This window comes from Pipistrellus hanaki, assembly GCF_964339955.1.
Source record: "Pipistrellus hanaki genome assembly, chromosome: 6".
In the NCBI taxonomy this organism is placed as follows: domain Eukaryota; kingdom Metazoa; phylum Chordata; class Mammalia; order Chiroptera; family Vespertilionidae; genus Pipistrellus; species Pipistrellus hanaki.
In genome coordinates, this window is record NC_140508.1 from 48,157,244 (window position 1) to 48,172,081 (window position 14,838).

General features: G+C 41.2%; 1 protein-coding gene across 1 annotated transcript; it reads right to left on the bottom strand.

Annotated features, from left to right (window-relative positions):
• Positions 1-14,160: 14,160 nt before the first annotated feature.
• Positions 14,161-14,598, bottom strand: LOC311624728 (mitochondrial pyruvate carrier 1-like; the record flags this gene model as incomplete). Its single annotated transcript, XM_084888317.1, has 1 exon — positions 14,161-14,598. One exon carries the CDS (start codon positions 14,596-14,598, stop codon positions 14,161-14,163), a length of 438 nt encoding a protein of 145 aa, XP_084744443.1.
• Positions 14,599-14,838: the final 240 nt, after the last annotated feature.

Below are 14,838 nucleotides of genomic sequence, written 5' to 3' on the forward strand. Positions count from 1 at the left end.
ACACTCTCCAGCTAATTTTATTATGCAGCCAGGGTTAAGAATCAGTAGTCTAAACTTTCTATGATTAAAAAACACACCACCTATTAGTTACACACAAACCCCTCTCCCTACCTGAACAGCTAGTTTCCCGAGATAGACCCATTACTGATTGCCTTATTCCTATGGTCCCTTAGGGCCCGTGACAAAGGCTAATGCATGAGCAATTGGGAGCTGGGAAGCAAGAAGTGCCAACAGAAGGATGCATTATCAAGTTAGCCACCTTTACGGGTGACTGGTTACTCACTTCCTTGGCACTATCCACAAAGCCATATAAAAAGTGTTCTAACACCTTCTCATGCTTTGTCCCATCTCTGGTGTCCTATAACATTTCCCCCATGTCCTTCTACCTGGCACATCCTTATTTAACTGACTTTTCAGAATAACCAAGGACAGTACTCCATAGTGATTAAGAGGGTACACTCGGGAGTTAGAAGGATGGCATTTGAATCCCTTTTTTCTCCACTATTTAACAAGTTACATTCTAGTAATATCACTGTTTCTCAGTCCTAATCTAAAATAATAAGAGGTAATGAGTAACTACATTAAAGATATTTTATGAGGGCAAAGTTAAGTAAAACACATAGAAGTGTGCCTGTCACATAGTTAATGTAAGTTCACAATTATTTATCAGTTTTAAAATTCTGCTTCTTTACATCTTCAAAAGTTACCATAAGCATAATCTACATTAGATGTTTCTTCTTGCTAATAGGAGGTGCTAAGTGTTGACTGCTGTTTTAATTATGTACCCTGATCAGGTATTTTTCTACTTACTTAACCCTGCAGTGTCCTTGAATTTGAATGTTCCATATTTTATTCCATTTGCTATATAATAATGGAAGAAACTTTTATACTTCCACTTGGAAAAGCACATGCTTTCTCATCTCTCTCTCTCTCTCTCTCTCTCTCTCTCTCTCTCTCTCTCTCTCTCTCACACACACACACACACACACACACACACACCTTAAAATCTTGAATAAAAGTGTTCAAATATATGCAATAAGTAAAAACAGGCAGTTCACAGAGAGGAAAATGCAAATTGCTAACAATCATAGGAAGATATTTTAAAGACTCACTAGTATCTAGAAATAAGCCACTTCAGTGATGAGGTAATACTTTATTACCCTCACATTCGCAAAGTAAAGGAATAAGGATGCTATCAATTAATAGTGGCAATGTGGATAAAGGTGTTCTCTAGTACTTCTGGTGGGAGTTTAAAAAGAACATCAATTCCAAAGAATAACCTGATGATCAAAGCAGTAAGTATGTTTGTATTTAATAACTTATCAAACCTTTTCCTGAATATGTATTCCAGAGAAATCCTCAGAGAATCCCATAAGGAGACACTATGGAGTGACAGCAGCTGTGTGAGCACTTTCACCAGGGTCTGTGGCAACCCCCTTATCCATCTCTGGGGAAAAGGGATGAGTCAAAGGGGTGGACACACCATTTGGAATTCCATGAGAATTAGGAGCAATGGACTAGAATTAGGATCCAATATGACTGGATCTTCAAATGATTTTACTGTAATTCTGAGTGGAAAAAGTAAGAAATAAAATGAGATCTATATCACAATAATATATTTTAATTAGAAATATATGCATAGTAACATGTACATGAGGAAAATTTTAATATGTATCTGATAAACTCAAAGCATATATATATATATATATATATATATATGTGTGTGTGTGTGTGTGTGTGTGTGTATGTATATATGTATATATGTATATGCACATTGTAGTTAATTGGATTGGACAACTCAAATTGTAAAGAAATATTGAACTTAACAGGTGTCTCATTAGTGATATTGTGGTTGTAATTTTTAAATGATATTTATGTATTGTGCTATTGAAAAAATGAATAATATATTATTGTTGGGTGAGAGGGTTTTCATTGGGGAAGAAGGGAAGCTGGTGAGAAAGAATTCAGTATTGAATTTTAATTAAGATATTAGTATAAATTCTCACTTTCTAAAGTATGTGTATATTTTAGTTCTGCCCACAGAAAGACCCTAGGATCAATAAGGTCCCAGTAACCCTGAGCAAACCCAGATTTTGGTGCCTCTATCCACTTCTCACCAAAAGAAAACAGGGCTCCTTGGCATAGTTCCATTTCTGGTGCAGAGAAAGCACAAGATGAATAAATGAAAACGCCAAACCTGTTGAACCAGAAAGCACTTAGAAATGATAGGGTCAGATTGAAAACTCAGTGGAGCCACCTGCAGGGTCTCACATTCCAAATGTGGATCAATTTGAACACCAAGAAGAAAAATGATAGATAGCAAGGGATTTTGAGATATTGAAATAAAATTTAAAAATCAATGGATCAAAATAAGGGTATATAGAGAGGGAAACCTCTTCTTTACAGGTGAATGTAATAGCTGGAAAATAACAGAGAGAGACTGAGGAAATGACAGAGAGAAAAGAGGCAACATGCTAAGGATTGTGATTTAAAATTCTTCATTTTACTCATCTTTCAACATTTTTATATCATTGTAAATTTTACATCTAGAACAAATTTTAAAAACATACACAGAATGCTACTGTAGTTTTCAAGGACATATGAAAACAGAAGGGTACAGAACACTGTGTAATAATTGTTTATGAGGGGACAAGGTTAATAGGAATAATGAAACAAGAAAAAAAGAGATCATATTTCATTACAGTTTGAAATGAAAATACACACAAAAATTCAATTTTTCCAGTGGAGAAAAAACAAAAATAAGAAGAAAAAAAAAAGAGAGAGAGAGAAAACAAAATAAATCAAGCTCCTAAAAAAACTTGTTTCACTTTAACTCTTTCTTCTTTAACTCTTTATCTAATCTACTAGAGGCCTGCTGCACGATATTGGTGCAAGAATAGGCCCCTGGCTTCACTCCCAGCTGCCCACCCCAGCTGCCTGGAAGCTGGCATGTCCTCTCGCTTCGGTTTGGACCACCATTCCAGTAGCTCCCTTCACCACCCCCTTCCCCTCATAGCAGGCTTCACCCCATCCGTCTGCACCTGCATATGCAAATTAACCTCCATCTTTGTTGGTTAATTTGCATACACACTCTGATTGGCTATGGATGTAGTTGAGTGATGGTTAATTTGCATGTTTCTCTTTTATTAGGTAAGAAGCCCTGATTATAATTGTGGTACACAAAATATCACTGAATATTTTTTTCCTTTTCTGTGGACCAACAATGTAATATACATATACATATACATATATACATATATATATATATATATACACATATACTTATACATATAAATATACATATCCTATCTAAGAAAGAGGGAATATGCTAATGGACCCTCACGCTGTCGCAAAATGGCAGCACCCACAGCCAATGAGAGAATATGCTAATTGACTTCCCCACCCTCAAATGGCGGCACCCACAGCCACAAGATGGCTGCATTCAGTCCCCTCAGCACCGCCAGGGCAGCAGGTGCCCGGATGCTCTGTGTGCCTGCTTCTGGAGTCCCTCAGTCCCTTCACCCCTGCAGCGGCCCAGGGCCGGCCCAAGAGGCAGGCAAGCCTTGGATGGCAGCTGCCCAGGGCTGTTCAAAGTTCAGGTAATCAGGGCTGGCCAAGGCTTGTGCTTGTGATGTGGCATTGCCTTCCCCTGATTGGGCTCCTATACTGTGAAAGGGGGCAGGCCAGGCTGAGGGACTCCCCCTCCAGTACATAAATTTTCATGCACCGGGCCTCTAGTGTGTATATGTGTGTGTGTGTGTGTGTGTGTGTGTGTGTGTCTGTGTGTTTAGGTACATAATTGCATAGTAAGTGACCCTTGTATTTTTAGTACTTATAGTATAGAACCTCAATAAGAGAGTGTGAGCTGGAATAATCAAAGACAGAAAGATTCTTATTAATTGGAATCATTATATTAAAAAAATCATTTAGTCAGAGACAAAGAGAGGGGGAGAGGGAGAGAGATTGAAATATCTAACCTTTTAATTTTTACCTTTCTTTCCAGAATAAACATAATAGCTTGATGTAGTAATCACATTCATATTTGCATATAAAAAGCATCTACTTGTTTTCTGACTGCCAAATCTGCCCCAAATAAAAGACAGAAAAACATCAAAATGAAATGATTCCACACCATCAAAGCAAGAAGCAGATCAGCAGGAAGTCAACATCAATAACAAGATATGTTCCAATGAGCCCTAATATGCTTGCTCTTCTGAACTCTAATCTCAACAGAATCACACTTTTCCCTTTTTTATGCAAAACAGAGGAATATAACCCTTTTAAATTAAAAATATCTGCATATAAAGTGGTTATAAGAAGAGTTTCTGTGAAGTCTATACACTGTGACATCACCGCAACTGGACGCCTCTGAGTTATCTATAATAATAAAAGCATAATGTGCAAACTGACCGAAGAGCCAAACAGAACGACCATCTGGATGACCTTCCAGATGATCACGCTATGACACATGCTGGTGCCAGGCCAGCCAAGGTGGGTGCAATGCAATTGGTCAGAGGGCCCCCCATTGCCCAGGCCACCCTCTGCGAGGTGATTAATTGTGGAGTCCCGGCCAGGGGGAAGGGCCTCCCTCTGCTGGGCAATTGATCACAGAGCCCCAGGATCAATTGCCCCAAAGAGGGATTCCCCAAGCCACCGGCCAGCGATGCTGTGGCTGTTGTGTGGGGTCAGCCAGCAATCGCCCCACAGAAGGAGGCCCAGGCCAGCCAAGTGATTGCATCCCACACCAGTGGTGGGAGACGTGATGTCAAACAGTGGCAGTGGTGGGGCCGGGACTAGCTGTGGGAAGCCAGGGGAAGGAAAGCCCCGAATGGCCCTGATCAAAGGCCAGGCCTAGGGACCCTACCCGAGGGGTCCTAGATTGCAAGAGGGTGCAGGCCAAGCTGAGGGATACTCCTCCCTACACTCCCACCCCTCCACCCCCGGCATCAATTTCATGTGCACCTGGTCTCTAGTAGGATTATAAAATTTAGAAAAGACTTTAAGAGACAACAGGAGTGGGGAAGTGACAATCCAGTGATGTCCCTGAGCCATCACCAATCAATAATCTATCATCCTTGCTTCCAAGGGGTCCTTGCTTAGAGTCCCAATGTACAAACAAGACAGCCAGTCTCTGAATGGGAAGGAGCCCCTAACAAATGGTGATCTGACTTGCAGCTATGAAATGCCAACTTCCATAGGGCTGAGCCACTCGCAAAGGGCCCATGTGAGCCACCCACAGTCTATGTCTATCAATGCCTCAAGGTTAAAAAATCAAAACACGAAGGACCACCGACCACCAAGACAAGAGCCAACTAGGCTTGAAGCTACAGCCAATGGATAACTTGCTTCCAACCTTTTCTCCTCCCCAGACCCCGTCAGCCAACCCTCCTAACCCTTCTGGTGGGGTTGCTTGGTTGGAATCAATGTTCGTGCAAATAAACTCTTAGCAGTTGGTAACATGCCTCAGTTTACCTTTAAGCAGTGCAGGTGTCAGAAGAGGGAACTGAAGGAGCCCTCCCCGCCCCGCAGCAGCCCCGGAGGGAGGAGGGAGGTTCCCAGCAGCCCCCGCGGTGCTGCTCTCTGGCCCTGGAGTGGAGGTCACGGTGAGTCCTTCTGGGACACAGCCCTCAGCTCCGCAGCTTCCCAGCTTCCGCGTTAAGGGTGCTCTGCGTTCTTAGAGCCAGAGTCCGGAATCAGGTCCGACCTAAAGACCTGACCGGGTCTAGAGTCAGCTGAATAACTTTGAACTAGATCCAGTTCCAGGTCAGACAGGGTGCAGCTTAGAAACCAGTCCGGGTGGGGCTGTGATGAGGTCAGGGGTCAGACTGCGTGTTCCTTGAAAATGAACATGTCATACTGAATTTCATTTGCTTTTAAATAATGTATAGTAGTAGTAGTAGTAGTATGATTTTGGTCCATCAAATTATGAAATTAATTTTACATTTCTTGAAAGATGGGTATTTAATCTTTGTAACCTCTGAAGATTTTTCTCCCCTCTAAAATAAAAAAAGTTAATATATTTTATTGATTTTTTTTTTTTTTTTTTTTTTTTTTTTTTTTTTTTTTTACAGAAAGTAAGGAAGAGGGAGAGAGAGAGTTAGAAACATCGATGAGAGAGAAACATCGATCAGCTACCTGCCTCCTGCACACTCCCTACTGGGGATGTGCCCGCAACCAAGGTACATACATGCCCTTGACCGGAATCAAACCTGGGACCCTTCAGTCCACAGGTTGACACTCTATCCACTGAGCCAAATCAGTTAGAGCAAATAAAAAATTCTTAAGCTTGTGCTGCACACATGGGCCATTTTAAGATAATAAGCTTTTGTAGATTAGACATTTGACATAGTTAAAAATCAACACTGTAAAAAATGGACTGAAGGGTTTGCCTACCAATTAAAGTGTATTGCACTAAATTTAATGGTAAAAGTTGGGATGTCGTTAGCTATAGCATTGATCTGTGAGAAGCCTGTCAATGCCCATCCCTCCTCCTTCCAACCTCCACTCCGTACTCTCTGACCTCTCAGCTTCACTACTTAGCAACATCTCATACTTTCCTACTTCTAGGCAAGACCCACGTCTATGAAACTCCTCCATGTGCCTTCCCAACCTTTCCGTCCTTCCTTTCATTATTTCACTCTGACCACCTGAATGACAGTAGAAATCAAGCTCTGCCTACAGTGTGGCCATAAATGCTTCCATCAGAAAACTCTGGTCACACGGAGCTCTGACAATTGTAACATTTCATATAAATTAAATTCATGAACCTAAGCTGAGTTCATTTCACTCCCTAAAACTTTGGGAGTACGGAGGATACTGTTCTGAGGACAGACAGCAGTTACTGTCTGTCACCATCAAGCAAGTCTCCCTTCTCTGGGAGCTCAGAGAGGGAAGTTCCACTCTCACCAGCCTGGCTATTAATAAAACTCCTCAGAGCAACAGCAACAAAAAAAATTTCCTTGGGAAATTAATAGAATTCTCACAATATCTTGTTGCTACAGAGACTTGCATTTCATTAGATAAAATGACTGTTGCTCCTGGAACTAAAGACACTTGATTACAGAAGACCCCTAGAGCTTTTAACTTTATTTCAATGTCACGTTAAAATATTAAAAGTGGAGCATTGATTAAACATTGAGAGGTGAAGATTTAAATATTAACTTGCAGAAAACCAAGAGTTGTACTTAAAGAAAAATGAGAATCAACATCTTGGAATTGCTTGGGGGAGTTTAATTCACACTCTACAATTTATTTCAAGGTAGCGCTTTCCCCAAATAATGAGTTATTGCTGTCAATTCTGAAACAATATACCACCAGAAGCAAAATATTTTCAATGACAATGTGTAGCTCCAAGTTTTTTCACTTCCCCATTTAGTATGTTATAATCCTAAATCTAAGGTGGAGCTAATGTCATGGCAACCATTTATTATCAGAGAATACCCCCTCCCATTGGACTAGAAACATTGTATATTTAATATAAACTATAAAATTTAAAAAAAAACATTGCAGAAACTTTGTTCCAATTTTTATTGTATATTCTACTAATTAATGAGATTCGTGTACTATTTTATTTGTGTCTTTGTACCTTCAAATAAAAGAGGATTATTAGTTTATTAAGATATATATATATATATATATATATATATATATATATATATATATATATTAAGCCCCTCTTAAGCATTTTCAGTTGAATTTAATGGGGCTTTAATCACCAATTAGCTCAACTCTGAGGATAACTGTACATCCACTATTTGCAATATATATTATAACCCTGTTTATAATAACAGATATTCACAAATTAAAAAATTAAAATGCGAACTCATCTGCTCTTTCATAAAAGAAAACTAAACTGTTGAGAAGATACTACATCTAAGAGTTATTCTAACAAATTTAGAACACTTTCCTATTCAAATGAAATCCAATCTTTCTAAAACACTTAACTTGTATAGAGAAAACTGCCAAATTATATATGAACTATTAGCAGTATCCAACTCAGTATGGAGTTATTGTCTGCTCCTGCAAATAATTACCTGGTGGCACCAATCATGTATTCGTAGCATTAATGAATTAGATGTAGAATTATAAAAGCACTCTTATTCACAATTGTTTGAAAATATGGGAATAATGATATCAATCTTTATGATATTCTGAGGCTGAAAGATAGTGTGTATAGTGTCTAACACCCCAGGCTGATGTTTAGAGTTTGTTTATAATATGATACATGTTATGTATATTATTAGTAGCTAGGATGCAGCTTAGGTCATGGCCTGAAATGGCACAAATAACACCATCTCACATGCAGAATTTAGTATCATGGTCACACCAAGTTTCAAAGGAGCCTGGGAAACGTAGTCTCTCTCATGATCCCTAATCACCCAACCTCTGGAGATCATAGAAAAACAGAAAAAAATAGAGACCAGATATTTGGGAACAATAGAAGTCTCAGCTTTAAGATGTTTCTACTTAATGTGGAGAAAAGAAAGACAAGGTGGCATAGAGATTGAAAACTATCGATCAGATAGTTTGGAAAATTAAGTTCTCATGAAAATTCAATTCCCTCATTCATTTAAGCAAATTTTAATGAATCTCCGATGTTCTCTTAGGGATTTGAGAAACTGAAGAAGAGTATACCCAAGTAGAATTGAGGAGTCTATAGTCTGGGAGGGAAACAGAAGAAACAATAAGAAAATACTTTGTAATGATAGGTGAACAGGTATTGACACTATACACACTATATCATTAGAGTGTGACCTGTTTAAACAGCCCATGCCATGGTTCTCTACACAGGTGGATTTAAAATTAATTGAGGATGACAGTAGCACCTGTGAAAGCCCAGTCCTGCAAACAAGTGCCTTAGTTGTAGTAGGGGAGTCTCCTGAGACCTCTTACCATTCCAAGAGGAACATACAATAGGGCCCACCTATTTCATTAATACAAGAGCACAGCCATTGTATCACACAATCATTCTTTCCTATTATGAAGGAAATCTAAAAAGCCATGACTAAATTTCCAAATATTTTACCACCAGGAAATGAAATTAAATAGAAATTGTACAGTATATATCTCCTGTTAAATTACCTTCTCAGACACTTTGACAAATAGGAATATGGGAAAGGATGATTATTTATTAAAAAGTGTATTCATTAGTACAGGGAGAAGAATAAGATCTATATATTATTCATACTCCAATGGCTCATTTAACTTGGAATTAACCCAAAATATCTATGACCAGCTGAAATTAGCAATGGCCTTTTAAAATGAACCAAATTATACAGAGAGAAAAATCTGTAAGTTTAACTAATGTCATACTGAATAATATTATATAAATTGAATATATGTATATACATATGTGTGTATGCATATGTGTGTGTATATTTATATCTGTATACATATATAATTTTACTTCTTTAATTTTTTTTCCTTTATTGATTTTTAGAGAGAGGGGGAGAGGAATAAGGAGATAGAAATATGGATGAGAGAGAAACATCATCAATTGGCTGCCTCCTGCACACCCCCTACTGGGGACTGAGCCCAAAACCCTGGCATATGCCCTGATTAGGAATCCAATACGTGACCTCTTGGTTTCTGGGTCCATGCTCAACTACTGAGCCACACAGGCTGAGTTAATTTGACTTTTAACAGGGTTGCTCTCCTTAAGGCAACCAACCATTGGAAGAGTTTTCTGTATTTCAGAGCAAGCTCTGTTTCTATTGCCAAAACTTTAAAGGACTAATACTGCAGGTCAGAAAATCTGATTTATTAGGGAAAAATGTCTGGTTTGGGAAGTTTGAATGGTCACCACTTTGAGAACTGCCTTCACCATGTGGCTACCTGCTAGCTTTTCAGTGAGGGTGCTCTTCCCTGGGCAGTCACAGGAAGCATCGATGAAGGATGCTCACCTGTTAGGAAGGAGGAAAATACTATCTGAATTCACATGAAATGAATATTTACTAGAAGTTTAAATATAGACTGAAAAGATCTCCTTGTAAATATTTGGGGCTTTCTAACATGCTTTGGTTTCCAGAGAAACCCCTAAAAATATTTTCAATGCAGTCTCTCTTTTTTTCTTAACTACTAAAAAAATCATTGTGTATTGTGCTATATCACAGAAATAAATGCCCTGGTTTAAAATGTATATATTACCTTTGTGAAAAAGCACAAGAAAATATATGGAAATATTATGCATAAATGAAATACTTAATATTCCAAATCCTAATGAACATTCCCAAGGTTTAAAAATAATCTTATTATCCTTCTCTTTTATATTATTGCTCTATTTACATAAACTGAAGGCTATTTTTCATACATAAATCTTTATATCCTTTATGAAATACCCAATTTTCATGAGTCTCTTTTTTACTTTAGACAAAAAACTTATAAGTGTACAGTAATTTACATAAAGGAAGTTCTGCAACCCTCTTTGTCTCTAAAACTTTGAACACTTAACCCCTGACAGAGAACCACTTCATTCAGTGTGTGGCCTGCAGCCACAGCTAATAAGTTAGTGGCAGTCTTGAAGAGAGGAAAAGCTCCCAGCAGGGTTGAAAGCCAGTGCAAAAACATCAAGGATGTGTGCAGAGAATTGCTTTCTGATGATAAACCGACAGAAGAGATTACCCCACCATATAACCGTATATTGCAATAAAACTCCCATATATCACAGCTCTTGCATACTTATATGATGCAGTGGAAGGGTTTGTGGTGCGCCCTCATAGTAATGATAAGTTGGTTGACACAGGTTTTGTTTCTTTCTTTGCTTTAAGACTTTATGTCCTAATTTTTTTTTCTAACCGTATTTCCCTCATATTTTAAAGGAGACATTTTAAAGACAAAACTGATTATTCAAGTATTTTCTTCATCTGCAGTATTTCACATATCAAATAACTTGTAAAGCTTCCTTTGACCTTCCTTTAAAGCCTAGTTGTACAACCCATTAATTACATTTTCATGTCTATGCACTCATGTCATTTTATACACAAAAATACAAAATTTAAACATGTCTGCTTTAACATAGACTTACAGGCAAAAATCAATATTAAAAATATGTTCAATACCATATTTTTAATAGTGATGATGCACTGTTAAATTAAAAACTACATAGATAGGAATACAGACACACACATGCACACATAATGGGACATTCATACAATAGACGTAAGTTGTTATTGCCTACAATACAAGGACATGTAATGCATTATTCAGAGAAATGGCAAGCATCACAGGTTTCAATCCTACAATTGTCTCCTCTTTTCTGTGATTCTCCCATCCCTGCCCTCCTTTGTGTGTTCAGTTCATCTTCTGGCTAATAATGCTACAACCGGTATGGGTAGCCTTTTAACAGAAACAATGTCTAAAGGAAGCAGAGAAAACATTGCTGGAAAAAAGGATGAGATTAACATTGCTTATAAGTGAGTTTCCACAAAGGCTTCAAGAAACGTGTGATGCATTCTGTTTTCTATTTCATCTTTAAAAAATTCTGTTGCCACAAATAAACTTATTTCATGATAGACCAATGGAACACTTTCTGGACCACAATAACTTGGGTCCATCAGGGTCCACAGCCGAGAGCCAGGTACAGTCCCCAACCTTGTGGCCTTAGAGGACAGTAGCAAGAGTTCAGGAAAGAGGCCATCAGGGGTCTGCCATAGGCTCCTGACCAAAACCCACTGAAGGCGTGGTGGAGGCCAGCGGCTCTGTGCACAGTAACATGCAGTGAGGTCACTGTAAGTTCACTGCAGCCAGAAGGCAGAACATGAGATCCGAAGTGAGAGAATGGGCTCTGAAAGGAATTAGAAGCTGGGATTTATCCTGAAGCAGGGCGAAGGGATCAAAGAGTTTAAAGCTGCGTGATAATAATAAAAAGGGAGATACTTCTAGCTTTGGAGTCAAAAATGCCTTGGAAAGGAGTTGCCCCTCCTAAGCTCCTTTTAGGATAATGAGGGAATGAATGGGTGTGCGGATAAAGGAACCGAATGGGTAAAAAAAAAAAAAAAAAAAAAAAAAAAAAAAAAAAAAGTCTCAGGTCTGTGTAGTATAACTGGGAAAATATTAGCATGAGTCAGGAAACAAGAATATCAGCTAAAGTGAAAGAAAAAAGTGAGCTAAAATTTGGACATATTGTGTTCCTTTGTTGGGGATTTAGAAGATAAAAGTCTAAGTAGGGATTTGGAAGACGACAGCAGCCAGAAGAAATGGGATTAACTTGGGTAACTACGCAGAGTGAATAAGAGAGGGAACAAAAACACACGGATATTTGAGGGTGAGCAGGAAAGAAGCCCCTGTGAAGACTGGGAAGTAATAGCCACGGGTGTGAGACACCTGACATCAAAGAAGTGAGAAAAAAATAAAGAAAGATCGGGCAATGCTATAAGGAGGCTAACTAAGATAAGCACAAAAATTGTCCTTTTGGATTCTGAGGGGAGAGAGAGAGGGAGAGGAAGGAGGAGGAGGAGGAGGAGGAGGAGAAAGAGGAAGGGAAGCGGGGAGAAGGAGAAGGAGGAGGGGGAGGTGAAGGAGGGAGGGAGGGAGGGAGGGAGATATCTGGGGAGACTATTTCCACTGAAGCTCCACATGCCTGGTGACTGGCCTGTTTTGCAAGGGTGCATTATCCAGTGAACAAATGTCCCATTTTCTTAAACTCAACTGTGAAAGGCAGGAGTGAGAGAAGCTGAGTTGGACAAAACACACACAGTGGAGGGGGACTTTATTTTTATTAAGCTAGAAGACACATGTAAATAACGAAGATAAATGTAACAGCCTATTTTGTAACCACCAAGTAGCTCAGAATATCCCAGCTAAGTGGCAGCCAACGCCCCTAAGACACAATCCTGCAAACAGATCAAAAGGAATCAGTGTTCAAGATTTCGCTCCTTGTGTTCCGCATAGTCAGTGCAGCCTCCTGCCTTTTCACAGATAACACTTCCTCTCCTGATTTTCCCGCTCAGAAGTGCGAGCCCTGGAGCCCTGCAGCGCTCCTGCAGAAACTGCAGCCACATCCCTGCAAGGCAGGAGAGCAGACCCTCTGTGAATGTGAAAACAGCCCCCGGGCCCAGCACAGCCCCCTGGGCCAGGCATTGTCCCTGGCGGTCTGATCCCTCAGTCAGTCCTTCCTCAGAAGCACTGCATCATCAATCATGACAAGGAATCCTTCCCCTTGGACAGAAGGTGTCTCTGCAGGGGGTAAGGAAACCTCTGCCTTGCCCTGTCTCTTTGAAGACATTTCCATAGTGCCATGTCTCTGTATTTCCAGCTGGCACTGAGCATATGTACTGATAGAATGCAAAGCCAGCGTTCCTGGCTTATGTGGACGCACAACATCGAAGCACAGCAGGTCAAAGAAGGAAGCTCTGAATGACCAGTAAATTCCTCTCTCTGTACTGAGTCCCACCCTCCATCCTCTAGTCTACAGGATAATGTCAACCCACCGTTCAGGCCCCCTGAAACTGGGCTGCAGGTCATTTTCTCTGGCCACGTGGAGGGGTGGTTCAGGCCACCTGGTCTACCTTGCTAGCTCCTTGCCTTCCCTAGAGCATGCATGCAAAGTCCTCCTCATTCTGCCCCCTGCTCAGTGCCCTCCAACCAGCAGATCCCCAGGCCTAATTCGTAATCTGCTCTCTGCCGTCTCTTAATTCCACAAGGTGCAGGTGTTTGCATCAACTGCCCAAAGAGTTGGGGATCACATGTAGCTTCTTAAATCCCACGTATTTATCCAACCAATGTTTACTGAGGAGTTATTACAGACCACAGAGTACCCCTAGATGTTCTTGCCTTCTTGGAACTACAGTTCCAGTGGCACACTTAAAAAAAAACAAAAAAAAAAAAAACACCACCACAATTACACAATTCATATTCAAATTCTTTTCTCTCTCTCTCTCTCTCTCTCTCTCTCTCTCTCTCTCTCTCTCTCTCTCTCTCTCTCTTCTTCCTCCCCTCCCTCCCTCTCCCTCTCCTACTTTGCTTGTTTTGTTTTGTTTTGTTTTAATTAACCAACCTGCAGGTTTAAATGAGATTTGCACTATCTTAGAGTCAAACCCAAACTTTTATTCGTCTTCCGGAAAAATAACAGTGTAGAGCTGGCAAGCTGCAAAGCTTTGGTAGGGCCTTCTCAGCCTCTATGAGCCTCCTCTGGGGCCTGCAGGTGCGGGGGGCGGCGGGCGCCTAGAAGCAGCTGTCGGGGTCGGGGTCCGGGATGCCCTCGCTCTCGCCCTCGCACTCGGTGGTGTAGGTGGCTTCGCCTGGGCTGTGGGCGGGGGCGGCGGAGGCGGGGCCCGGGGCCCCGGGCAGGACGCCATAGCGGAAGAGGACCAGGCGGCTGCCCTGCACGCTCTGCGCCATCACGTTGGTGCTGTGGCAGGCCAGGAGCAGCAGGTTGCGCGGCTGCACGCGGTAGGCGAAGCGCATGAAGGCCATGGAGTAGAGGATGAGCGCCGTGGTCATGCGGCCGCTGATGATCTCCGGGGTCGCCCGCATGTCCTTGATGGCGGCCAGCGGCAGCCCCCAGTTGAACAGGGGACCCCAGAAGTGTGTGCTGGTCACGTAGTCCCGGAACTCCTTGGTCCTCACGTAGTCATACGCCTTCCGCCACAGCACAGCCATCGCCGCAGTGTCTCCACCGAGCTGTGGTCACCGCCGAGCCGCGGGGGCGCGTGGTCCCCGGCCGCGGGGGCGCAACGGCCCAACAGCCAGCGCACAGTGACGTAGGCGACAGGGGCCGCAGCCGCTCCAACCTCCCCTTCTGGCCCCCATTCCAGGGGAGACCGTGTGTTGTACCTTAGAGCAGGAACTTCCAAGTTACAGGCACCTGTTCATGTCTCAGCTCTGGTGGAGGAGGGTGAG